Source organism: Xyrauchen texanus, chromosome 6 (assembly GCF_025860055.1).
Source record: "Xyrauchen texanus isolate HMW12.3.18 chromosome 6, RBS_HiC_50CHRs, whole genome shotgun sequence".
Taxonomy (NCBI): Eukaryota; Metazoa; Chordata; class Actinopteri; order Cypriniformes; family Catostomidae; genus Xyrauchen; species Xyrauchen texanus.
The window spans coordinates 32239481-32267450 of NC_068281.1; the positions used below are offsets into that span (position 1 = coordinate 32239481).

Here is a 27970-nt window from a genome sequence, read left to right on the forward strand (position 1 = left end):
GAAAACCCACCAACTATTCTATTTTGAAAATACTCTATGTGGTTTGGCACATCCCTAGAAGTAGCTGTGCAGAATGGCAGTGTGTACTCAGATTAGTGCTTTTAGGGGCTATTATTAACACTGTATACTACTTTAGGATGTGCTTTCACCAGCACCCACTGATCCTTTCAAATCTGCCTTTCGCCGTGAACTTTGGCACATACATGCGACTCATCTGCTTAAACTTTCGGCAGTTTTTATGTACTTTAATTCAAAGCATGTCCCCTGATTGGTTTAATGCCCACTGATCCTTGCTCTTAAACAAGGGGGAAAGCCCTACATGCTGATAAAATCTAGTAGAAATATCATGGCAGATGTTGAAGGAGGACTCTTGAAAGTCAAACTGACGCTAATCTTTTTTTCTTTTCTCATCAATTTGGCATGCCCTATTCCCAATGCGCTGTAAGTCCTTGTGGTGGCGTAGTGACTTGCCTCAATCTGGGTGACGGAGAACGAATCTCAGTTGCCTCCGCTTGTGAGACTGTAAATCCGTGCATTTTATTACGTGGCTTGTTGAGCGCGTTACCGCGGAGACATAGTGCATGTGGAGGCTCACACTATTCTCCGCGGCATCCACGCACAACTCGCCACATGACCCACCAAGAGCGAGAACCACATTATAGCGACCATGAGGAGATAAACCTAACGTGACTCTATCCACCCTAAAACCGGGCCAATTGGTTGCTTAGGAAGCTTGACTGGAGTCACTCAGCATGCCCTGGATTCAAACTTGCGACTCCAGGTGTTGTAGTCAGCGTCTTTACTTGCTGAGTTACCACGGCCCCAAACTGACGTCCCATATTGGCAGGGTTGCAGACCTATAAGAAAGAAAAATCATATTGGAGATTTAATTGTTAGTGGCAGCAATTATATAAAAAAAAGAACGAATTGGTCTTCCTTAAATTTTCTTTTGGAAAAAAGTAAACTCACGTGTCTTCTGTTGAGTTAAAAACAAATCTGAAAAGTCTCTGAAACTGTTTTTCAATTTGCCAAGATAATACTACAATCAAAAGTCAGAGATTTTAAAATGAATTCAAACATTTCTCATCAAAATCTTCCAAGAACAAATGATCTGAGCTATGCTTTCTACATTCATTTTGTTGTTCTTTTTATATACTTTATACATTGTATACACTTACTGTACACCAACAACTCATTTGTGTCTATTGAATGTACTCCAATGGAAGTGGGAGGATCTGGGACAAATTTGATACTTAAATAATACATCACTAAGAGCTCAAACCCATCATCTTAACTAAGAAAAGATCAAACTGCAATAAAAACAAATATTTTTGTGGTTTTCTAATGAGAGTACCAGTAACTAACTGTAACAGTCTTGTGTGGCTATAACAGAGATAAAAGTGACAACAAAAAGCGTTTACGAGGGTTTGCATTGCTTTGCTGTGCAAGTAAAACTGGTCTCCAGGGGAACCGACACGTAAATGTCATTTAAATGTCAGGCCAACCAATACTCCTGTGGGTCAGAGGGGTGCTTGTGTGGTACACATTGGCTTAGATTTGACTGATACACAGCCATAAAGGCACATTCACACAAACAGTCTCCCAGTAGTTGGTGTCTTCTTCTCAGATAAACTCCAGTGGGGGTTATGTCCTAGAGCAAGGGCAGCCTGAGCAGCCTCCCCATCTCCAAACAGCCTCTCTTATCAGCCGCTTGGCACATAGTAGTGACGATTTAACAAACACCCCCTGCCTGCTAGTCAGTTCTTCACCACCCCACCCGTAGGCGTTATGTTATGTTAACTAGTTATGGATTTTGTTTTCTTCAGCTCTGCCCCTCAGATCGAAGTATAAGATTGAAGTATAAGGGAGGAAGGACACTGTTGCAATGGCAGCAAATTCCCTTGGCTTGTTCAATCCAAGAGCATCATATGTACTGCTGCATGTTGTATCCACACTGCTGTAATTTATCTCTCCCTTGACTAAGAGAGAATTAGATTCCCACCGTGGACTGCCTGCTAGGACACTGTGATATATTCCAGCATGTCCCGGGGTTCACTGGATATGTTTCAGTGTTATAATGAATTTTGTGTCCTCCCATCAAGTACATGATTATCAAAAATCCTGGGGTTGATGTACTCCGATAAGGTTAAAGGTGATTTTTACTGACTTGTTTTTATCTTTCCATATTAAATGTTTGTGTGAATGATGTAGGACAGTCCTCTTGTTCATTTAGGTTAAAGACGTTAGTGAATAATATTAGTGAATTTTACATTAGTGAATATTAGGGTTGCAGAGGTATACCGGTTTCACTGTATATCACGGTATGAAATTTTACTGTTTTCATACCATGTACATTTGCTTATATGGTAATGAAAAAAAAAACAACCGGACGGAGAATCTCACCTGCAAGCATTACGGGGGGGAAGTAAAATCAAACCTATCAAACAGTAGGCAGCCCTGACATGCCAAACCACACTGAGGAGGAAAAGAGCAACACTGTGTAATGCACTCATTTTGACAATGTTATAGTTTAATATGAAATAATCTAAAGGTAGAATTTATTAGACCTCATTTTATATCCACAGTGGTCGTTGTAGTTAAAGTTTCAAGATGTGTTTCAGCTAGTATTTATTTTTTTCATAAATACTATAATTTGTTATTATTATTACTATTATATAAGACTAGCTACACTGACCTAACCATGGTAATGAGGAGTGTTTCCTCATGTTTAATATGTATGTTCTGTTTGAATTATGTTTGAAATTAGGAAACAAACAGGATAATAATGGGCTCATGTAAGTAAAAATGCTCTTCAGTTTGTTAAAGGGGGGAGAGAAAATGTCCTGTAGATTTAGCTGTTGACATCAACAACAAAAATAATGTCACTTGATGCATGTCCTTGTGCTTGAAAACCATGAACAAAACTTTGCAGCATAAAAGGAAATGCGAGCCAGGGTACATTTAAATACATGTTACGTTTTAACTATGGTGTGTCGCCTCTTGATTTCCAATGTAAAATCTGTCCTGAGGCAAAACCAGTTGAGAACCACTGAGATAAAGGTACAGACAGGAGCAGTATATATTAACTGTTAATAATCATAGGACATTACTTTAAAAGCTCACACAGCTGATATTATTTTTCATTTAGTAGTTAATTTATCATGCTATGCTAACATGTAAACTAACATACTTTAGTTATATAACATGTTATAGTTACATGCTATTTTTTTATCATGTTTATAATTCGGTTTATTATTATAATTCTGTTAGCTTTCTTATTTATTCTATTTATTTTATTTGTTTTCAAAAGGGAGATTTTTTTTTTTTATTTTTTTTTTATTTTATTTTTTTTTACACATACTTCAATAAAAAAAAAATTTGTTTCAAGTTTCAAGCGTTTGTTCAACCAAAAACACTCCTTTTGTTGTTCTGTTTCACTCCTTTAAGGGTCATTGTAACTGATAATAATAATTGTGTAATACCATGAAACTGTGATAATTTCTGAGACAGTTATTGTACTGTGAAAATCTCATATCGTTGCAACCCTAGTGAATTGTTGCTTGGTACGTATTGTATATGCTAAAGCTGTTGTTAAAGGTGCACTGTAAAAAAGTTTTACTCCTAAATAAATTTTAAAGTCATTTTGAAACATATGTATAAAATCATGAGCACTCACGTGAGATGAGGACTCTAGTCTTATCAGGAACCTTATAAATGCTGTTTAATTCTACATGGAGAGGGTCCCCTCATGGGGGCTGCCAGTTTAAAATCACATGACCAGCAAAATACTACTCACTTAATCTCAGTAACTGCACTGTTATTGGACACTTTCACTCTTGGATGATATTAATCATGGCTGATTGTGAATAGTGAATTTGTGAATAGTGAAATAGTGAAAACAATGGATTTTGAATGATTCTGCATCCACACCACTAGGTGTCACTGCTCTTGTGAGATACAGGTTGGCCCAGTTTTGGTGGCACGAGGGGGACCTACACAATTTTAGGCAGGTGGTTTTAATGTTGTGGCTGATATTTTGTATTTTAAAGGTCCACTCAGTTTTGTTTGTGACTGCCCCATCGCCTAAAATACTGAGTCTGGGGCAAAATTAAATTTGAGTGCCCAATACGTCACACATAAAATTCTGAACCCTGAACCAAAATTCTTGTATCCTAACACACCACCAAAATACATGCGTTGTGTCCCCCTCTTCTGATTGGCATTACCAGCAGGTGGGTGTGCCCACCAAGCCTATACAAATTAGAGTGGGTCAAATAGAATTGATGTAAAATCTTAAATTGAATAAATACTTGCAAACCTGCATCTCTAGATGTAGACTTGACGTCTTTAGAATCCTAGCCCACACTCCCTCCTCCAATACCAAGTTTAAATCTTTCTCCAATAATCTCTTGAGAAGTTGAAGTTCCATCACCCAGACTCGTAACAGAGTAACCCACTGATGCCTCATGACCTTTTCCAGAAGCAGTAAACACCACTCCTAGAGTATCTGTAGCTTTAGGGGGTGTATGCTACTTCCAAAAATAGTATATTCATATTTATGCATTTGTCAGACGCTTTTATCCAAAGCGACTTACAGTGCACTTATTACAGAGACAATCCCCCCCGGAGCAACCTGGAGTTAAGTGCCTTGCTCAAGGACACAATGGTGGTGGCTGTGAGGATCGAACTGACAACCTTCTGATTACCAGTTATGTGCTTTAGCCCACTACGCCACCACAACTCCTACAGATCAGGTGCCGTAGTTGTAAATACCAAAAGAATTGAGAACTGTGAATCCCAAAATGTTGAACCATATTTTCAAAGGATCTCAACACTCCACTCTCATATAGGTCACAGAGCGTATTAACCTTCTTCACAATCCACTCTGTCCAGCAGAAAGGGGACTTATTAATACATAATTTTGGGTTTAGCCATATGCTTGAGGCAACATTTAAAATATATGTCCGAAATTGATACTCTGGGCACTTTTGTCCATACCGAGTGCTAATGTGAGATAACGGGGTGTAATTTAACTTCTCCGGTTCGTTTGATAGAAAAGCTTTGTAATGTCAAAATAGGGGCAAGAAATTCCCGGTCAATACAAAACCAGGGAGGGGCTCTCTCAGGTGGAAGCGACCAATGAACCAAATGTCTGAGACCGAATGCATGATAATAAAACTAAATCTTGGGTAGGCCTAGTCCACCTTTGTTAATCGGCCTATGTAACTAACTGGAATGTAATCTGGGATGTTTACCATTCCAAATGAAGGACTTCACTATGCTATCAAATTGCTTGAATAAGAGAGGGAGATATCTATAGGGAGTGACTGTAGCAGGTAGTTGAATTTTGGAATGCAATTCATTTTAATAACATTATACCACCACTACTGGGTATCTATAAAGTAACTTAATCCACCCAATAAAAGTATTCCCAAACCCATACATTTCCAAAATCTTAAAGATAACCCAACACCTTTTTAGGCATCAAGTGAGATGGCAGCGACCGGAGTCTGATCGTTCGCCACTGCCCACATGACATTAATGAAACGCCTAATGTTATCAGAAGAGTTACAGCTGGTTAGCAGAGGCCTACAGCTGTGCACTGGTTGTACACCATAGCTACAACACAAAACTCTGCATTTGAACTCTTGGTAGTAGGTAAATCCGCAAATAATCAAGCTTACTTACAGGTTGTGATCCTGAAGCGCCAGATTGTCCCAAACTGATGGTGGGAACTGCACCATCTTTCATGGGTAACCGACTTGAAAATCGGTTTTACTGCTGAGCAAAAGTGCTCAAAATGTATTTTAACCACTGATACTTCAATTCGTCTGCATTTGGAAGTCCTAACAAAGAGGATTTGCTTTCGCAGTGAAGAAAACAGCATCTTATCAATATGGCGACAACACTAGCCCAACTCATCCTGGCCTCTGCTATAACTACATTTGTTTGAGGGCGGGCCAAAATAGCCCTTATGCAAATGTGTTACAAAGTGACTTTACAGATGAAATGGCTGGACAACAATCCAGACATTTCTTGTAGTTCTTGAGCAGTGTTGTTTGTGGGAGAGAATAACTCCCTTTTGCATGGACTTTGTGCTTTGAAACTTTGCAGACCTTTTACATGCACAAAGAGCTATATTACACACTAAAGGAAAGGTAAAATCCCAAAAAGCATTATAGGGCGTCTTTAAAACCATTATTAATATCAATGGCCGAGGTAAATATTTCACTACCAGCAGATTTCACTGAGGGAATGGTAGAAAAAGACTCTGTTTTATATATAAAGTCAGAGGTTTCCATGCTTTTTCCCTGACTCAGAGTATGAATGTCTTGCCTTGAACAGCCAAAACTCCACCCTCCGAGACAAAATAGTATTATATCTGTGTTTCAATCGGGTCAATTCCATTAGACATCATTCGGCACTTCATCTCTGCCTCTGCACTTTTAATATTCCCTTTCAATTCCACGAATTCTTTCACTTTCGATTTTTTGGTGAATGAGGCATATTGTATGATCCGGCCCTCAAGAACAGCCTTAAGTGCCTCCCAAGCCAAGCCCACAGAGGATACTGTCTCCATATAGACATTGATTTCAGCCTTTAGCATTTGTTGGAATTCAGGATTTTGCAAAAGGGATACATTAAAGTGCAAGTTAGATGATTTCTTTTTCTCCATATGTGGCAACACCTCTAAACACACCAGAGCATGATCTGAGCCAATTTTTTTTCCAATTGAGCAATCATCAACTGATGAACTGAGGGACTTAGATATTTAATAAAAATAAAATAAAAATAAAGTATTCTAGAATAAATCTTATGGTCTGATGAAAAAAATGTATAGTCCTTCCCAGATGGGTTCAAAAGTCTCCAAATATCTGTAAGACCAAGATTTTTACACATCCTGTGTAAAGGGGGGCTTGAAGACTTTTGCTTCACTATGATCAAGGACTGAGTTCATCAAAAGATTAAAGTTTCCTCCCAATTTTATATCATGAGGGGAGCCAGCGGCTTGCAACATCCCTTCAAGATCTATAAAAAAGCCCTGATCATCAATGTTAAGTGAATAAAAACTGGCCAAAATAAGACTTTGTCCCTGAATTTCAGCTAAAACAATAATGACTCTTCCTAATTTATCTTTAATCGGTTTGAGATATTTGAATTGTAGATATTTACTTATCAGTGTAATGACCCCCCTGCTCTTACTCGAGCCAGCACTATAAAAAAAACATGCAAACCCCATAGCTTCCTGTGGAGAAAGGTGCACTTAATGAGAATTAAAAAACACTATATAATATTTTTTAAGCTTAAAAAGAAAAATAACTTTTCTTAGTTTTAGGGGTGCCCAAACACATTCACATTCCATGTGGAGACAGACAATCCAATCATATTAACATTTTACATTTTGACATATAAGAAAAATAGATCATGTCTCAAAAACAAACAGAAAAAAGAAAAACGTGTGCATTAACCCCACGCACGACAGTGTCAACTGGCGTCCATCCATCCAAACTCAAACAGTCCATGCATGCCTACGAGAATTCCCATGACACACTTGCCATCGGATTGCTCAAGTCTGGTGTTTTTATAAAAATTTTGTAAGACAGAATTACACAGCCATAATATTGTCCTGAAGGTGTGATACTCTAGAAAATAAAGGGGAAAAAAAGAACAAAAAGGACATCTGAGATGCCAATTAGTGATAAACACATTTCTGTATGGAAACGGCTTAAGTGCAGATAAACCAAAACTTCCGCGACAAAGTGTTTTTTAGGCATGATGTCATCACGCATACCTATTTTATCGATAAAAGGCCATTTGAACGGAAACAGGCAGAAGACGGCAAATTTCGCAAACATTTTTTACGCATTTTTACTGTCAATAACAAAATAGTGCGAAAAAAAAAAGTTATGGAAACAAGGCTATTGACTCATTGGCACGACTTTGGGGCAGTGCTCTCTGTTTTTTGTTTTTATATCAATGGCAAACGGAGTGAGTATTCACAAAAGCTACTTTATAACAATATTTATTGTTGCGATTCTGCCTGGTGGCCCTAGTTGTGCAGAAATAACATATTTTTGCTTTAAAGTTTAATCAAATCAAATCAAATCACTTTATTGTCACACTACCATGTACACAAGTGCAACAGTAGGTGAAATTCTTGTGTGCAGTTCCGAGCAACATAGCAGTCATGACAGTGACGAGACATATACCAATTACAATAAACAACACAAAACAATTTACAAATCAAATGTACACATACTTACACAACACAATAATTATATACAATACACACAATATAGAATACACAATATACAATACAATAAGGAGTATATGATATATATATATATATATATATATATATATGAAGTAGTATATTGAGGAGAATATGTTGACAGTCCAGTGTTAACCAACTAATTGTTTGTATATGTTTTGCTGGCTGATTCAACAGTGCTCTTGGACTTTATACTTGCATATATAATGGAGCATTATGCAAAAGCATCATTTTTTTTGTCATTTAAATTGTGATAGAATACCCTAATTGCAAGTGTATTTGTTTCCCATGATTAATCTGTTTGGCAAATTAAAGTGTCCAATAGAAGGAGGTTTACCATGCTAAAGTAAATAGGATTTGGTGAATCATGATGGCCATCAGGACAGTAGTGTCTAGTTGATAACTGTCATGCTGCAAAACTCTTGCAAGAATCACCTTTGTGAGCTTCTGCAGCATGAGGGTTACCATCTAGAATTCACCCACTTCTATACCTTTTCTATACCATTGATATGACTGCAGTCTTTATCTCATTATCTAGCAGACCAGCTCAAATCTGTATTTGAAGACCTACCGTAGTCATGCCTTTAGATTACCTGAGCCATTGTAAGTGCAACAACAAAGACTTGCTTGTAGTTTTTTGGATTATATCTTGAGTGATCTATGATAAATATCTATGATATTTATATTTGGGTGTACCATGAGATACACCTTTTACTCATATCGTCCACTTTTTCCACGGAATATTGCATTGTAGCCGTAATTCTGCCAAATGATCAAACAAGCCATTATGTGTTTGGACTGACTATAGCGATATGTGTCCTTTATCTTTATGCTGTCTTACCTAGCTAAAGCAGTGAAGAAACATGTCTTATTATTGTTCATATTGCAAATGTGTGACAAAGACGCAGGGTGTGTGAGCTGCTCGCCCAGAAAACTGATCTATAGCATGCTGTGACTGGTCTGTTCAAAAACAAACCCAAAGGTTGTTTAGCTACCAGTTCTATTGCTACTAATACTAGCCGTATCATTGTCGACAAGTTTTAAGATAATACTTATCCTTTTGTATCCCTAAAACTTTTTGTTTCTTTTGTGTTCATATGTGAGTTGTTACAAAGGCGTTGGGCCTTACTGAAGCCTTGAGCCGTGACGAAAGGTGATTCGTGTCTATTTTGTATTTTCCGAACGTTAAGAGTGTTTAATTTGTTGTTCAGAAGCTGTCATTGAAAGAATAGGCCATTGTGTGATGTATTAGATGACTTGAGGGGGAAAGCCTCTCTCAGGGCTCAGTTAACAATTGAACCACTGTTTCCATAACACCTGCAACTTTGTTCCAATGAAAAGAATATACGTAATAACTAGTTTAACACTGTTTTGTGCATCCACAATTCGACTAATGGTTGTTCTTTGTTTCTCTTTTTTTTTTTCTTTTTCTCTGCTTTCCACCTCACCTCTCAAGGCTTGCCAAATTTCGTTAAATCTCCAGAGGACCAGACAGGGATATCAGGAGGAGTGGCATCTTTTGTGTGCCAAGCAGCGGGTGAGCCCAAGCCACGGATCACATGGATGAAGAAAGGAAAGAAAGTTAGCTCCCAGCGCTTTGAGGTGAATAACTGTCTTTCCCTGCCTCTCCTTAGCTCTCTCCCATGCCACGTCATAATGGTGCTTTTTCTATCCATCTTCTTTCAGACTTTTGCCCAACACTCTTTTTTATTAATACATTCTTTAGTGTTGTTGTCAGCCACCTCACATCCCTCTCTTTTGTTCCTTCAATCCTCTCTCTCCATTTCCTGTCCAATTTATATTATGGTTTGAAGAGGGTTTATGTACAGCGGCGTGATAATCACTACAAAAAAATATTTTCTTACTCCGTATTTTTAGCTTGTATTTCAGTACAAACATCCTTAAAATAACACACATTTTCTTATGAAGGAAAGTGACATTTCAGAGAAATGTGACCAAAAAGTTTGTGTGCTTTGTTTAAAAAAAAAATAAACAAAATAATTGCCAATGGAGAAAGAAAATAAACTTAATTCAGAGGGAAAGGGAGTTTATTTTTCTTACCCCATTGACACATTTTTGGGTCTTTTTTCAAGCATAAAATCTCACAAAATGATGTTAGAATTATTTGAAAACAAGACTAAGGCCCTATTTTAAGAATGCTAGTGCTAAGCACAGCGCTATGCCATAAGTCATAAGCGCAAAGTCAGTGGGAATGACCATTAATTTTTTGTATTTTCATGCAAGGATGCGTTAAGTCTAGGCACTAGTAGGTTTGGTGAAATCACCTGTGCAATGTGCAAAAGAGCTCGATTAAGTGCAATTGAATTCTGAGGTTCTTCTCTGGGATTTCCACCACATGCGTTCTATTATATAGTCCATTTCTATCTAAGACTTGCAGACATGAGTGAGATTTAAGATGACATTTATTTGATAAATATAAAACAGAAAAGTAATGTCTCTCTTTGGCGTTCTGGTGGTCAAAAATAGTTGTACACGGAACCGTCATATCCTGCAGGAGATAGGAGGCAGGGGCGAGGAGCCTACCCCCGAGCAGGACGGGACTCAACTGGTGGTGGTGGGGTGGTGGAGGTTGCCGTGTTAGCACACTGAAACAGCAATGTGAGATTGTGAGCAGACTTATAAAGCAACGGCTTACATGTGATTGGCTGGGAATTACCCAGCTAATGGTGCGATGATTTACAGCTGTTAGTCTTCCTGCTAGAACTACGCTGCGCTTACATATCCTGTCAAGCACCAGCAATATAAACAACGACAGCATATTCATAAGAAGTTGATAGTGTAAATGGACTGTATGCAATGAATTAGAAGAACAGAAATGCACATTAACTGCATTCTTGATGAATGCCAGTCATATTTATATGACAGTGACGCACTCCTTTTATACACATAGAAAATTGGATTCTTCTGAATTTGGATGAATGCACAGTTAAATTATAGAGAATGTAAGTATTACTAATCATTTTCATCTACTTTCATCTTTTTTTACTCTAAACGTGCATCCATATTAAAATATATATTTTTTTTTTGTAAGCTAAAGAATACAAATTTATGATAATTTTTGTCAGATTTTATTGCAGATTGGACATTTGTTTGGAGATTTCAGTCTTAACCTGTTCGGATTGATAGGAGCTGTACTTGCATCACTAGAAAATAGCTGCCCAGGGAGAATGCCAAGCTGGCAACTGAGTAAACTGACTTGCCTTAAAGGGACTTGGGTGGTTGCCTCATTATTTTCCAGCTGGGGAGAATGTAGCTTCAAGAGGAAAAGCTCAGCTATTCATCTTCAAAAACTGAGCATTTATGCTGGCCTCCCCCAGGTCTCTGCCACACCTGGTGTACTCATATTCTAACTCAGTTTATTACCTATAGCTTTAGCTTATTATCTGTAGCTTTAGCCAGCACCTGGCTATACAGTAAAGAGTTTACAGACCATTAAGGTGGAGCATGTGTACTCATAACCCAAATGCATACAGATTTCCACCTGGGCGGAGTGTGCAGTAAGTTATATACACTTAATTTATCAATTCCATATAACTGTGTCCTGATTTACTGCCCTATGCACACCATGCTGACTTCAGGCCTAAGGCACACAGTAGGATAGAAATGGTCTGTATATAAGAAACATTCCCACAGTAAAGCATTTTAGTCTTAGGATTAGGGGAGAAGACCAGGAAAGAGAATTGAGTGAGAATTTGGGCAGAGGATCGAAAGATTCCAAGTGCAGTCTTGTGGAATAATTCATGGGACATTGTTCATGTAATTGTGTGACAAAACCAAAAATTGTGAGAGCAGAATACAAAAAAATGGCAAGAATTTGCAAAACAGCACTTGCTAAACGTGCTTTTGCCACAAAAGAGTAAAAATATAACAGAGCACAATGCAAAATGCACAACCCAGTCTGTAAAAGTGATGAACAATGATTATTTGTACAGTATTTAAACCTCTGAATGCAGAAAATGCAAAGAAGCTTGCAATTTCCATTTTGACATTGGCCACATGACAAAATAAAGCCTACCCAATCAAAAGTTCTAAAATAACCCACGGATGGACATTGCGGTTATAGGAGAATAACTCAAGAAAGCATTAAGCTTGGGTCCTGGGTAGCTCAGCAAGTATTGACGCTGACTACCACCCCTGGAGTCGCGAGTTCGAATCCAGGGCGTGCTGAGTGACTACAGCCAGTTCTCCTAAGCAACCAAATTGGCCGTTGCGAGGGAGGGTTGAGTAACATGGCGTACCTCCTTGTGGTTGCTATAATGTATTTCTCGCTCTTGGTAGGGTGGGTGGTGAGTTATGCATGGATGTCCGTGGAGTAGCGCACTCATCAATCCACGTGATGAGATGTGCTGATTGACGGTCTCAGACGTGGAGGCAACTGAGATTAGTCCTTTGCCACCCGGATTGAGGCGAGTCACTATGCCACCATGAGGACTAAGAGCGCATTGGGAATTGTGCATTCCAAATTGGGGAGGAAAGGGGAGGAAAAAAAGGAAAAAAGAAAGCATTAAGCTAAAATTTCTGAAGGAAATTATTAAATACCCACTACTCTTTGAAGATATCTGTCTTAAGGTTGCCGTACATTTTAAGATGAGAAGAGAGGAAAATATCTGACTGTGTGAGTGTTGTCTCTCTCTTTCTCTCTCAGGTGATTGAATTCGATGATGGCTCTGGCTCAGTTCTCCGCATCCAGCCACTGCGCACTCACAGGGATGAAGCCATCTACGAGTGCACGGCCACCAACAGTGTGGGAGAAATCAACACCAGCGCCAAACTCACCGTGCTGGAAGGTAAGACCCGGCCATCTGCCCTGGGCTTCTAATGGTCCTTCATATGAGTGAACACAGAGCAATAATTACAGTATAAATTATTGAATACACGTCTGCCTTCTTTTGAAAGATCACAAATTACAGTCAGTGGATTCGCAAATCAATGGATTAAATCTAGGCACCTTTCAAACAGCATAAAGTACATATACCAAAATAAGGAGTATGGCAATTTTTTAATTATCTTTTCACTACTATTAGTGGTTCCTGCTAAGACAAGCAGGACTATTATTATTGCTAACGATAAGGGTTAGGGACTTGTTCGAAACCTTAAACACAAAGTATTAAACTTGCGCATGTAGCATTTCTTGCACCGGGGTCGAAAAATGAAGTTCTCAGGGCAAAAATACTACCAAAAATGACAAATATCCTCTCAAAATTCAAAATGTGGGATCAGAAGAAAAAAAATCCCTTACAAATAGTTCTGGTTTTTTTTTTTTTTTTTTTTGGTAACATCTTCTGTGGTTCTTAATACTCTATTATAGCCCTAGATATACATATGCTTAAAACATTAGTTGAATGTGATTTTATTGTATGAATTAAATTGAGGTATTTGACATAAATAGATATAAGAATTTGCCCTCATGAAGGTAGAAAATGCTCCTGCAAATCAAATCCAGTTGAAAGTATTGCCCCTTTATGTAAAAGTTCATATGTGACACTGTTTGTGCATTACAGACATGAATAATACCTTAAACTTGTTGAGAAGAGGTGTGCTATTACTTTTCTAAGCAGTTGCGCACAATAAAACTACCTGAAAAAAAATCTCATAGACTTGCATTGAAGGGGGGACCAAGGAATATGGATTTAATACAATAAATCAATATCTAAAAATGAAAAATGAGTAGTACATTGACTGCATATTTTATAATCTTTCTTACTAAAGAAACTTGCAAGAACATGCATATAGTGTGTTGTGTAAATAGTTGAACTCGTAGTATCTGTATGTATTTGGGCATTGAACCCTGTTTTAATAATAGCCCTATCACTTGATGTTCAGTTGCCTGTGGAATGCAAGAAAGCCAACAGGTCTTGTCCATTCTGTGTCATTTCTGGTCTAGATTTGAATAGGAAAATGGCACAAGGTCCATCTGAGCATGATGAAATGGCAAAAATTCAGCCCCTAATAAAATGAACATGCTAGAATATACCTCAGACATCAGAAACGCAATGACCAAAGATTCCTTATAGTTAACGGCTGACCCACCCAACTGCCCTGGGTATGGGATTACACACATGCCCCCAGTGTAATCCTCTATAATCTTATTCTTCACCCCAGCATAGGAGCAGACAAAGGCCAATTAGTTGAAATTAGAATAAAATTATTTCATGAATGTTGGGAACAGGAGGAGTTCTCTGGCTATATTCCGACAGGAACAGGAAGAGCGTAAAGCCATAATGAAGGCAAACACTTGGCTTCTTTAGCTGCTTTTCCAACGTGAAGTTGATCCACAGGATACTGCGGGACAGAAAATAAACTCTATTTATAGCTCATTGTTCATAGCTAGCAATACATCATTTTTGTCCTACAGCAATGCTCAAAGACCAGCACAAAGGAGAAGTTGAATGATAATGATGTAGTCTAATGACTTACTAAAGGATGTCCTTTGTGGCGCATTGTGAGGGTCTTGGGGATCTCTGCCGTAAATGCTATCATTTCTCAGGTCTCATCTTTACACTGTCATAGAAACTATATGAGGCCTAAGTATAAAACATTCATCTTGATCACTGTTTGAACAGAGCAAATATGTGTTGCAAAATGGGCTCTGTAATAAAATGCACAGTACATAGCATAGTGCTTGATTATCGTGTAATCCATGGTATATGTATTTCAAATAACCATGCTATTACGCTCCGATACCATCATTGTACCATGGGATAGCCACAACATCTTTTTTTAAGGAATATATTTGTTATGTATTCAGCTATGTATGCTGTCAGCTACTCTATAGCGACCACGTTGTGTGATGGTGCTTGCATCAAGAAATATAGTTTCTTCCTACAGTCTGTTGAAGGCTAAAGTGTGTGTGTGTGTGTGTGTGTGTGTGTGTGTGTGTGTGTGTGTGTGTGTGTGTGTGTGTGTGTGTGTGTGTGTGTGTGTGTGTGTGTGTGTGTGTGTGTGTGTGTGTGTGTGTGTGTGTGTGTGTGTGTGTGGGGCTACGAACCTGGCGACCCGAATTCGATTCCCACTCATGGCCATCACCAGTGACTATTATCTGAACCGGTCCCGGGCCTCTCCTAGGTCGACTCAGCCTAAAATGAGTACCTGGTGCGGTGTGTAAAACATCGCCACTGGGGAGACAATGGCGGTCGGGCGTTGTGCTGGCCACCCACCCCCTCGTGTACTGTTCTGGCCTTCATAGGTGCTCGCTAACAGCACTTACCCCTACTTGGGATCTTTGTTTTGTGTGTGTGAGAATATCAGATGGCCCCTCCTTCCATCCTCAGGCTACCAGCTAAGGAGTTTCACCTTCACAGTAAAAGAATGATCCAAATGGACCATTCAATAAATTAGAAATATGTAAATTGGAGGGATCTGATCAGAAGGAATTCCTGAGATTTGGCCTAACCCATTAGAGCTCTTCTGTATCATCAACACAAGGAACACACAGTTGTAATAATTTATTTACAAAAATATAAAAAAGAATAACTAACAAAAACTATTAAATGTTATGTAATATGTATGTGCTAAAATAAACAAATAAGTAAAGAAAGTGCATAGGATGAGAAGGGAAGTGGCTGAATTGGATGTAGCAATGGCAAAGTGTGACTATTATCTTATAGTCTGTTTCTCTGTTCATTAATAAGGTGAAAACATTATTTCTATTTAAACAAATAACTCGATGATTATTTGCAAGACATTTAATACACTGGTTATGTAATCTAAAGAACATTGGAAAATCATAAACTGATAGTTTACCCTAATGCCAAGGTCTAGGAAAGAGGTTTAGTAGTGATATTTACGTTCTACTTGATCAATCGATCTGGGGCTCAGGGCCATGTTACAGTGGGGAAGGAGCTGGATTACGTTTCAACAGCCTTGGACGTGGAGCTGAGGAATGCTCATGGAAGCACAGAGAGGGTTCTTGCAATCTGGAACCCACAGATATACTACCCTTAAGTCTGTTCAAGTTTCTATATCTGGAACCTACAGTTGCATGAAACTTGAAGAGAAGGTTTGCTTGACAGAGCTAAACGTTGTCGCTGTAGTTATCTATTGCAATTGCCCCTTGTAGTGAGACTTGGTACATGGTCGATCTTCTTCTGTCTCTCGGAAGGAGACTAAGAACGTTGGATGATATGTTATCCTCTCTCTCATGGAGTGAGGCCAGAACAGAGAAGTGTTTTTAGAAGTGTATCCTGTTAATGACCCTCTAACGGTTAATGATACTTGAGACATTGATTTATTGTTCTGTTATTGCTCCCAAACTCAAAAAGCTGGGAACTCAGAACATTGGTTATTATTCTGTTAATGCCTCTCTCGTAGAGTGAGACCAGAACAAAGGTGTTTTATAGTGTATCCTGTTAATGACCCTCTGGACAGGGACTCAGGACATTGATTATTATTATGTTATTGGCTCTCTATCATAGGATGAGCCCAGAACAAAGGTGTGGCTGTTGTAAGGATACTTTATACCTTCCTGATGAGGAGATTTCAGTTTGGCACTTTTTGTTTCAGGGTTATGATTGGCTACTGAGATCGGAGGGGACCCACACAGTGTGGCTCACCCTCCCTTATCTGTGAGGAGCATGTGCATATTTTAAAGTACATATTTAGAACAATGTCTTTAAAGTCTCATCTATACATTGTTCCTTTTCCAAACCAAAGATATAGAGACCAAACATGATACTGAAAGATTAAATATTACGCATGCATTAATTTATACCACCATAATTGAACAACTGCAGTTTACATAAACAGTTCTGTGAACAGACATGGAGTGGATGTTTTGAAGTTGGTGTTTTATGTTAGGAATAAAAGTTTAATGTGTAAAGATTTGTCTTGGCTTATTTGTTTCAGCCTTTTCCACATGCTAAGTTAATGCGGCTTTGAGAGGTCTTGGAGAATTTGATGGTCCTTCTCAACATTGGCCTTAGGATGGGGGGTTTGAGAGGTTGCTAAGAAACCTCTCATTGACCAATGAGAAGGCTTTTCCATTGTGTTGGAAGATCTTTTCTGCCTTGTGATGGGTGTCTGTCAGTGTTCTGAGCAGCATATCTGATGGCTGTGCTTAACATTTGTTTGTTGGTCCTGCCACGATCCAATCAAAATGGAGCATCTATTCTTTGCCTTGAAAGTTAGAGTGGGGCTCTGCCATATACTGGCTCAAATGTCATCTGGTCTGATTGTTCACCACACAGCAAAAGACAGGATCACTCAAATAACAAGCCATCTTTGTGCTTAAGCGAGTTAAACAGCCCACTTTTATGTTAACTTCTTAAAAAATTGGATGACCTGGTTTACAGACTTTTGTTAACATGCTAGAATTTAAGTAACAGGAACTCCTCCCCACCTGAATTGAGCAGGTCACACACAGCATAAGAGCCAATGAGTCACTGCTTCTCCCTCTCTAATTGCTCACTTCAAATTATTGCCTAACAATTAATGTGAACATCACACAATTGATCCCAGTTCAAGCAGATGGCAGTTGCAAAAGAAAGTCTGCTGTAATTGCATATCTGTTCGGTTACTCATTGTCGTTTACCACAGTGAGCCACTCATGCATCGTAAGGGCTCGCACGTCCATGAAAACTAGATGCCATAAAGAATACCAGCAGGTTTCATTTAAACTTTGTTGGCTGCACTTGCACAAAGGTTGTGGGCATTAGTTGCTCTCAGCTGTTGCCTGTTGAATAAAAATGTACCATGCCTCTGTTGTAATCACATTGTATGGATGCCAAGACAGGCCTCCGTGTGAATTCATAATGACTTTGTTTCACTGCACACCATTTCTGCTCCTTATTTCTCCATAGCTGAGAGATTTGAGAGATTTGACATTGCTGACACTCAAGGACTGTAGCAAAGGCAGAATGCAGAGCAGTTTTTTAGACCTGTAATACACATTGTTCAGGTTAATGATTTTTAAATAGTCCACTAAATCACAATCAGAAGATACAAATCTGATCTTAGTTTGGCTGCTTTTGTAGTGCATTAAAGTACCATATAAATACCATGGTATATGAATATAGTAATCATTTATTATTAAAGCAATATCACACATGCATTAGTGCTGTTATGTCTGTATATCAGTACTGTTATGTCCATTTATAATCACCCTTGGCAGCCTCGTGCCTGTGACCAAATCACAGTCATGCTGATATATATATGGACAAAACAGCACATTGCGAGTGTGAATTTTCTCTGTGAAAATATACAATATTTATCATATAGTTACTGAGAAACGCTCATGTTTATGTCTCCAACACCATATGATAACAAGGCAGTTGCATGTACAAACATTTTTAAAGCCTTCATTACACATTCAGTACAGAAACCATATACTACTTGCCATGTTAAAAGTTTATGTGTCCTCCCAACCTGGAAACACGGGTATTAGATAGGCACCCTGACCATATAGAGCAGGGGTGTCAAACATAAGGCCCGCAGAGTTATCTCCAGGCCACAGGATGATTTGTGGAAAAAATTAAGTAATTTTTAAAAACATTCACGTTGATTTAGCCTGTAACTTGGATAAGATGTGTAAGATTATATATGCAGAAGAATTCCACCAGCATGATTTGAAACCAGGAAAAAAAAAAACAGTTTTAACGTCGTAAATCACCAGCCTTCACAAGAACCCCCTCCCAGTTAAAGTAGACTTTTCTTCTGTGCAAGGTTAACATCAGATTTGCACAACTCTTAAGATATTTCATCTTAATATAGCCTTGCTAGATAATGCTGAAAATCACTTTGAACTGTGGTAACGTTTGAACCTGACAAATGAATGATTATAGACTGATGGAACTCTTTAAAATGTGTGTAGCGATGTGCAATCACCTATAATTGATAAATATAATCTTTAATTCTGTATGATTTATCTCATTCTACTAAGAATGGTAACTATAAGGTTTAACTTGATAAAATGCAATGATGTGTAAAACCAATATGATTTTGTAACAAGATATTTTCATGTTTTATTAACTACACGTATATCATCCATAAAAACTTGTTTTTAAAGATTTGTTTAAACAAAAACATTTGTTTGTGTATGAAGAAAAATCTGATGACAATGAATTTCATGACTTTTGTGCCATTTGCAAGATATAAAGTTCATGATTAAATATGCACTATTTTTAAGCGGGAAATGTTTAAGAGTCTGAAACAAAGGACCATAACTCAACTGTCGGAAAAGACAGCCCAGTTGACCATGTGACTCTGAAAAGTCACTTCTGATTGCTCAGGCCAATTTCAGTTCAGATAGTTCCAAACCAATTGAACACGTTGCTCTTGCTCTCTTGTCCTCTTGCTCTTGCCCTCTCTTCATCTCCTCACTATTCTTCGGCCTCCACGTGTTTCGCCTGGTCGCTCCGCTGACGGCCAGCCCCTCCCACGTGAGATCTAAGGGAGCTCGGGACTCGACATCCCGAGGAGCAGTGAGAAGGCCTCGCTTCACAATTAACGTATTTCATACAGACAATAAACTTTGACCATACAGAAGTCAAAACATCGACAGAACAAACTTTCGACCAAGCGCCAAGAACCAAGGAAACACCACAAAGAATGCAAGTACATCTCCAATATTGTGCTCAAAGTGCTGGTGTATTAATCAAATAATTTGGGTAATCCGATTCCAAATCGATGTAGATTCAAACAAGGATGAAATGGTCCTTAAGGCATTGTCAATAGACTCCATAGAGTTCATCTTCACTGTACTGATCAGTTATTTCACATTCTGTCACTTTTCACCAACCTGTCTCATGTATATATGTGTTAGATTAGATTTATGTTAGAATAGTAATAAAGTTTGTCCGTGTTCAAAGACGACGTGACTGTGGTATATTTAGAAAAATTATCTCATCCCTGTTTCTACAAGATTTCGCTTCAAAGCTGTACCTAAATACATGTGATATTATTTTCAATAAGCCATGAGAATAATATCACTCCAATAAGTGAATTAATCATAATTCACTTTTTAAAGCTAATTCCTTACAGAAGAAATTGTGAGCTGATACAGTTAGACGTTGTATTACGATTTCTAGTAAGACATATAATCTAGTTATTTATTATTTATCTAATTTATAATGGTTGTCAAACGCGACTAATTCCATTATACATTATACATTCATTACCAAATAAGGACAGTTTAATTTAGTTCATAGCTCACATATTTCAAAAACCTAAATTCCCTCCTAAATATCGCATTTCCTAAATGCCCACAAGAGTCCACATCTCTAAATTATATATGTAATACCCTACAGATGTATTAATACTATTATTTTATTAGCAAAAGCAGAACAGATAAACATTTAAATTTGTGGTGTTTCATGTAGCTATGTTATATTTTGCATGATCAGTGGTATTTCTTTTAATTATGTGGGACATTCATTGCTTGCAGAGTCACGTGTATCAGCGATCAGACTCTGCACATGTCCATGTTCCATGGCCACACATTCCCACAGTGAACAGAAATAATGACAACATGGACAGGTCCAAGGATGAATATTAGATGTAATAACTGTTCTAATGTTTCCATCACACTGAACTATTATTAATTTTAAGCAGGTTTCATTTTCTTGGCATTTATGTTTGGTTTTAGATGGTTTATTGAGGCTAAAGCTCCAGCCAAAAAGCAAGCGGTTCTCTCTTTTCTTGTAAATATTATTGCTTGATTCACTTCTACTAATTGTGTGTGTGTGTGTGTGTTTGTGTGTGTGTGTGTTTATGTGTTTGTGATGAATGAAATTAGTAAATTCCGTGCTTTTCCTTTTGTTCAGAGTTTAAAATTAGCACCCACCAACCTGCCAAATGTGGATATTTTATGTGCAGTGGTGGGTTAATTTTGTGGCTGGCGACTTATAAAAATTCTTGGAGTTACATGTGACAAGAAATGCTGTCAGACACAAAGACACGCATTTGAAGAAACACACTTGATTATATTTTGAAGCACAGATGAAGGAAAAGCCATTGATGCATGTATCTGATTCGCTGTGTATTCAGAAGCACAGCGCTTCTCATGGAACACGTGCATGCATGCTCACTGTTTCTGCTGTTTCAATCATCTGAAAATAGTTTGCAACTGCAAGAACAGTGTCTTCCATGACAATGCAGCAAATGATCTCCGACATCTCAGGAGGTGCTCTAAGTTTAGTTCACTTGATTTCCATGTAGCAGTTCACATTTACATGCATTGTGAATGCAACGGTGCCTAATTCCAAACATTTGTGGCTGAATACATAACCATACAAACTTAGTAAATTACATGCATCGACATTAATGAATTGTCATGTGTGTCATCATAATTCACTACAGGATCTCGTAAAAAAAAAATCAAAGCGGCAGGAGAAATTGGGCATTCACAGCCACCGACTGTTGGCCAATTTTTTTTTATCCTTTTACCCCAGTGTTGGCTATGAAAACAGCATGTTTCTATTTTCCTGCTCCAATTTCCCGTTGCTCCACTGCTGATCTACCAGCGTCACTAAGGAAATTATATTTTACCCAAGTTATGAGATTGCAGTCTGAAATGAATGTGGTGACTGAAAAAGTGTACACCATGAAATAACACCAATAAAGCACGGCTTTCTATTTTGTTGTGAATGTTGAATGTACTCAACAACAAACACGGTGACTGGTTTGGTCAGATTCATGACTAAATTACTCTTATGGGCCTGTGATTTTAAAACAGTGATTCACCAGCTCTCAAGTTCTCTGTTTGATATATATAGATATATACACTCACCTAAAGGATTATTAGGAACACCTGTTCAATTTCTCGTTAATGCAATTATCTAATCAACCAATCACATAGCAGTTGCTTCAATGCATTTAGGGGTGTGGTCCTGGTCAAGACAATCTCCTGAACTCCAAACTGAATGTCAGAATGGGAAAGAAAGGTGATTTAAGCATTTTTGAGCGTGGCATGGTTGTTGGTGCCAGACGGGCCGGTCTGAGTATTTCACAATCTGCTCAGTTACTGGGATTTTCACGCACAACCATTTCTAGGGTTTACAAAGAATGGTGTGAAAAGGGAAAAACAGCCAGTATGCTGCAGTCCTGTGGGCGAAAATGCCTTGTTGATGCTAGAGGTCAGAGGAGAATGGGCCGACTGATTCAAGCTGATAGAAGAGCAACTTTGCCTGAAATAACCACTTGTTACAACCGAGGTATGCAGCAAAGCATTTGTGGAGCCACAACACGCACAACCTTGAGGCGGATGGGCTACAACAGCAGAAGACCCCACCGGGTACCACTCATCTCCACTACAAATAGGAAAAAGAGGCTACAATTTGCAAGAGCTCACCAAAATTGGACAGTTGAAGACTGGAAAAATGTTGCCTGGTCTGATGAGTCTCGATTTCTGTTGAGACATTCAGATGGTAGAGTCAGAATTTGGCGTAAAAAGAATGAGAACATGGATCCATCATGCCTTGTTACCACTGTGCAGGCTGGTGGTGGTGGTGTAATGGTGTGGGGGATGTTTTCTTGGCACACTTTAGGCCCCTTAGTTCCAATTGGGCATCGTTTAAATGCCACGGCCTACCTGAGCATTGTTTCTGACCATGTCCATCCCTTTATGGCCACCATGTACCCATCCTCTGATGGCTACTTCCAAGAGGATAATGCACCCAAGCAGCTCGGCCACTCAGACCTCTCTCTCTCCAGCTGGCACCTCTGGCCACCCTTTATCTCGCTCTCCCACTGATCATTTGATTCAGTGCCGGCCGTGAACCCTCACAGCCCGGCCATGCCCCCCTCCTCCTCCTCCTCGTCCCAAAAATGTTTACATCTTAAACATCTTTGTCAAACCTGTTTGGACATTTGTTTGATTTATGAAAATGTCGTTCCAGTGTGGATGAGAGGCATATACATAGCAAAATCAGTGTGTTTTAATCTGATTCCTTAGATTCACTATCTTTTGCACATTTAGTGGTGTTTTAGTTGTGATCCAATTATGATATTGTGATTCATCATAATGTATTGAATCTTGACGCATTTAATTTGTTGTGTATCATACGATTGTTGCTGATGCCAATCAGTTTAACAGTTTCACGCAACCCAACAAATCACAATTGAAAGGAAATTCTGCACCTTAATCTGGGTTCTTTTGTAGTACCTTCCAGATGATTAAAATACTTGTTGTTTTTTTGTAGGTTATCTGCCTAAGTTGATAATGACTGCATGTATGCTTTCATGTATCACGTAGTGAGAAATTAGAAAGACTACCAGCATGCTCTGATCCTACAGGAATGCTTTTGAATGATGGATCAGTGGATTTTTCTTCTGTAAATTCAGGATACAGTTTCCTCATCAGATCTCCCCTTCAAAAGCTCTACAGATACTTTCCCAACATCTGGAGATCTTGTCTGTCAAAGGGGCAAAAACCCAATGGCACAGTTGAATGATATTGCTCATAGAGTAAAGGCTACATAGTGTCAGTAAATAAATTAGAATTTTGTTTTATTACTTATATTTAAAACTATGGTTTTCCACATGTCTCTAAATTTCATCATCAGTCAGTCAGCATAGTTGAATGATTGGGAATGCATTCAATGCATCCAGACACGATCACAGTCAAAAGGTTATACTTTAAAAAGCTTGAGCGTTCGACCGTGCACGACATGTAATGGCAGGTGGAAAAACTAGGTATACATTAGCCTTTATGTTTAGTAATTTGAACAAACCCCTAACCTAGATTATTACATTTTGTCATGCAAATCATCCCATATAATTGTGGAACGGGCCTTAATGATTGTGCGATTGGCTAAGTGGTATCTTAGAGTATAATAGCAACCACCCAGAACACCTGAAAATGCATGTAACAACACACTAAAACCACCCAAAACACCTTAAAAACCATGTCACAACACACTAAAACCACTCAGAACACCTTGGCAACTACATAATATCTTTGCAGTCACTTGTTCTAGCATTGTGATGGCAATTTTGGACAAACAAGGATCACACAGCAATTTGGAAAACACTGCAAGTATTTGGCATGTATTACAATCTTTGACCAGCAGACAGATGGCAAATGAACATTATGACAAATCAGTCCTAATTTCCCAGCTAGTCAAGTAATGGCAAAGGCCACTGGATAAATAGTGCCACATTGGGTATCTCACATTACAAGGTTTTCATTATAACTTGCTTTTGAATATGTTTGAATATCCTGACATGAATGACAGTGCAGGTCTGTTAGGGCAACATTTGCTTATACACATTCCTGGGAAGTGCTCTCACGCAACTTTCACAGATCCCCTCTACTCTACAGGTGTGGTCTCCAACTGCTTCCTTGGCTCCAGTCAACGGTCGGTGTCACAAGTTTAATTTCTCCCACCATCTGCTGGCTTGAAGCCCAGTGCTGTAGTGTTTGACAGTTACAAACTGTGTCTGTCGAGCACAACCTCTCCCAAGGACTTGTGCAATATGGCTGTGTGGAATCACTCACCTGGAGTCTGTATCGGTGTCTCTGCCACATCTTCATGGGCTTTGTAGTTTAACTTGAATTAGTTAAACACAATGAATGAAATGTTTTCAATTTAGGCTTTGCAAAAACTAAACCCCTTTAGCCGTAACTATATTCACAGTATTGCTCAGCCTTGGGTTCCTAAATCACAGAATTTAGCAGATAATGTGATTTCTACATAAAATATATAAGTATATACATTTTCATTTAAACATAATTTCATTGTTAAGCCACTTAAATGCCATCCTTCTGCTAGAAGAGATAGTCCCTGACATGAAAACAGAATGTGTTTCTGTTTTCAGTGCTTTGTGGGGGTTTTGTAGTGAGATACACAGCTTTAACATGCAGCTTTATTCACAATCCAAATTAAAAGTGGTGTCCGTAATTATGACTAACATGGTTAATTATTCCTGAGAGAACATGTTTGTGGCTGTCAGATCTTATTGTACTGTTGTCATTTGTTATTTCACTATAGCAGATATGTTTACAAACCTCATCCTTATAGAGAGCTCCTTTCATCCATGTCAATTATGAAGGAAGTGACCTCAGTATTTTTTTACTAGGGTTGCACCAATAAAAGTTATTCTCTTCCAAATCCAATATCGGAAATCTCAGTATTGGCCGACACCAGTGTTGTTTTTTGCAAAATCAGTTTAGAATATCTTTGCATTATTGTGTGTAAATAATTGGGTGTACTCTTTAATATGTAAAGAAACACAAACCTCAAACTACACATTATTTCAATATAAATGTATATAGCTCATTAAGAAACACTTCATTATTAATTATTTTAATGGATAATGAAGCAGCAAAATGAACAGTCATTTCAGTACAAGTCATCAGTAGAAAAGAAGCAGTTTTTTTTTTTTGCAAAATTATTTCAACTTGTATCTGGACTTTAACTCTTTCCCCGCCAGCGTTTTTAAAAAAAGTTGCCAGCCACCGCCAGGGTTTTTGACGATTTTCGCTAAATTTTAATGGCCCGCAGAATATTTTCTACCATGAATATATGAAGATGCTATATATCAAAATAAATATCTGAGCCTCTGCTTTTAGGCAAAAAAAAAAACGATTTTATTTTATCTTCATTTGTTCTTTTTTTATTGCCACTTGAACAGAGATAGGTTTTGTCAAAAACAACATTTCGGACAAAAAGCTGAGAAAAAGGCATTTTTATCAAACAAGTGCTTTAGTATTAATATGGTGTTCCACTTCACGTTTGAGACGATCGCAGTCTGTTTCTTTGATCAAAGAGTTGCGTACTCTTTCAAAACATGCGTGCGGGTCTTCCTTACCGTATACCACCTAAAACACGGATTCCCGGAAAATTCCGTGTTTGACGGGGAAGCGTTTTTTTCATAAAACCCGGAAAATTCCGTGTTTGGCGGGGAAAGAGTTAAAGGATTCAGATATCTTTTTTTTTTTGTTAAATTTAATTGTAAGATATGAGCTCACTTTTCATTCACACAGTTATTTGTTAGAACCCATTCAACTTAAATATTATTGTAATTTGTAAACAAATAATAATATATTATAATAGTAATACATAGTATTGTATCTCAATTGTGCACCTTTAACTTTTAAACCCTCACGCTTTTATTTTGACATTCTGAACTCTCCAGGAATTTCCTGTAAGTGTGTCTGTTTGTAGACAAATTCACAGTTGTTTAATTAGCTTCTTATTCAAATTCTGGTAAAATGCACCTCCAGTGCCATTCTAAATGCATATTATAAGTGAACCTAACTATTGAGCATCTGCATCTGAGATGTTGTTCGTGAGTAGCGCTCAAATATTGCGCACCGTGTGAAGGCAAAAAATAGCCGCAACCGTGTGTGTAAAAAGAGCAGCGCCATTCAATAACGCACTGGAGCTGCACCTGTATTGTATATATTTACTTATTAAACCCAGCCTTTTCTGATTCACAGAGCTATCGCACATCTTCAGTTGGCTTTGAAGAAAATGCAAGAGTCATATGAACTACTTTAATTTTGTTTTTATGGTTCTTATATGTCACTTTTTGAGTTTGACAGTAACAAACATGACTAACACACAGTATCGGATTTGGATCGGGTTCGTCAGACCGATTCCCAATCCATCTAAAAGCTTCAGTATCGTAGCCAATACTGATCCAGATATCAGATTGGTAATTTTTACTGACATATAACACTAGCTTTCTGTGAAGAGATCTCTAGAGCTGGTGCAGTATTATCTGTAGTGCTGAGAAAGAATATTGGAGATGCCATTCACTGACTGATGTTTCCCTGGTAATTGTGGATGAGCAACCCTGTGGCTCTAAAAGCCATGCTCACTGAGCTGAGTATTTGGAGCAGTTCACACTTTGAGTCCTTGTATGTCCAACAGACTGGTCAGTGTTGCTGCAGGGTAAAGGGATCATAGGCTTGGAGTGTGTTAAACAAATGGACTAATCCATTCCCTTGAGCAGGTGAGGTAAACGTAATAGCTCATCGAGAATTGAAATAGCTTTCTATGAGACCAGATGACCTGAGGAGAGCAGTTTATTGTTAGCTGAAATCATTTGTTTATTGGTTGCTAAAAGCTGTCACAGTTTTGTCAAATATATAAGAATTGTAAATGTGATTTAATAAAAAAAATTTATTTAAAACTTATGAAATCAAAGTCTTTTTAGCAAGTCAGTCCCTTGGTGGCCATCTTTGGAACGCTCCTGGGAGAGTATTTCCAGTCATGCCAGCGAAGCTCCTATCAATTTAAATGGGGGAATCAACGAAATCTAAAAAACTGTTGGTCAAGATTACAATCAAAGAACATATTTCAAATCAGCAATACTAGTATCAGAAATTGTGATTTTTTTTTTTTAATTTTTTTTTCTAATTTTTTTAATTTTTTTTTTATTATTTTTTTTTTACCTCATATTAAGCTAAAAAACCGGATACCCGGAAAATTCCGTGTTTGGCGGGGAAGCGGTTTTTTCATAAAACCCGGAAAATTCCGTGTTTGGCGGGGAAAGAGTTAAAGGATTCAGATACCTTTTTTTTGTTAAATTTAATTGTAAGATATCAGCTCACTTTTCATTCACACAGTTATTTGTTAGAACCCATTCAACTTAAATATTATTGTAATTTGTAAACAAATAATAATATATTATAATAGTAATACATAGTATTGTATCTCAATTGTGCACCTTTAACTTTTAAACCCTCACGCTTTTATTTTGACATTCTGAACTCTCCAGGAATTTCCTGTAAGT

General features: G+C 38.1%; 1 protein-coding gene across 5 annotated transcripts in view; it reads left to right on the forward strand.

Moving 5' to 3' along the window:
* Positions 1–27970, forward strand: part of LOC127644694 (receptor-type tyrosine-protein phosphatase F-like) — a 279674-nt gene that overhangs the window by 133459 nt on the left and 118245 nt on the right. For all 5 annotated transcript variants that reach the window (XM_052128010.1, XM_052128009.1, XM_052128011.1 and 2 more), the window contains exons 3-4: positions 9729–9874; positions 12939–13080. In XM_052128010.1, coding sequence (XP_051983970.1) covers positions 9729–9874; positions 12939–13080 — 288 coding nt within the window. The remainder of the gene's footprint in view (positions 1–9728; positions 9875–12938; positions 13081–27970) is intronic.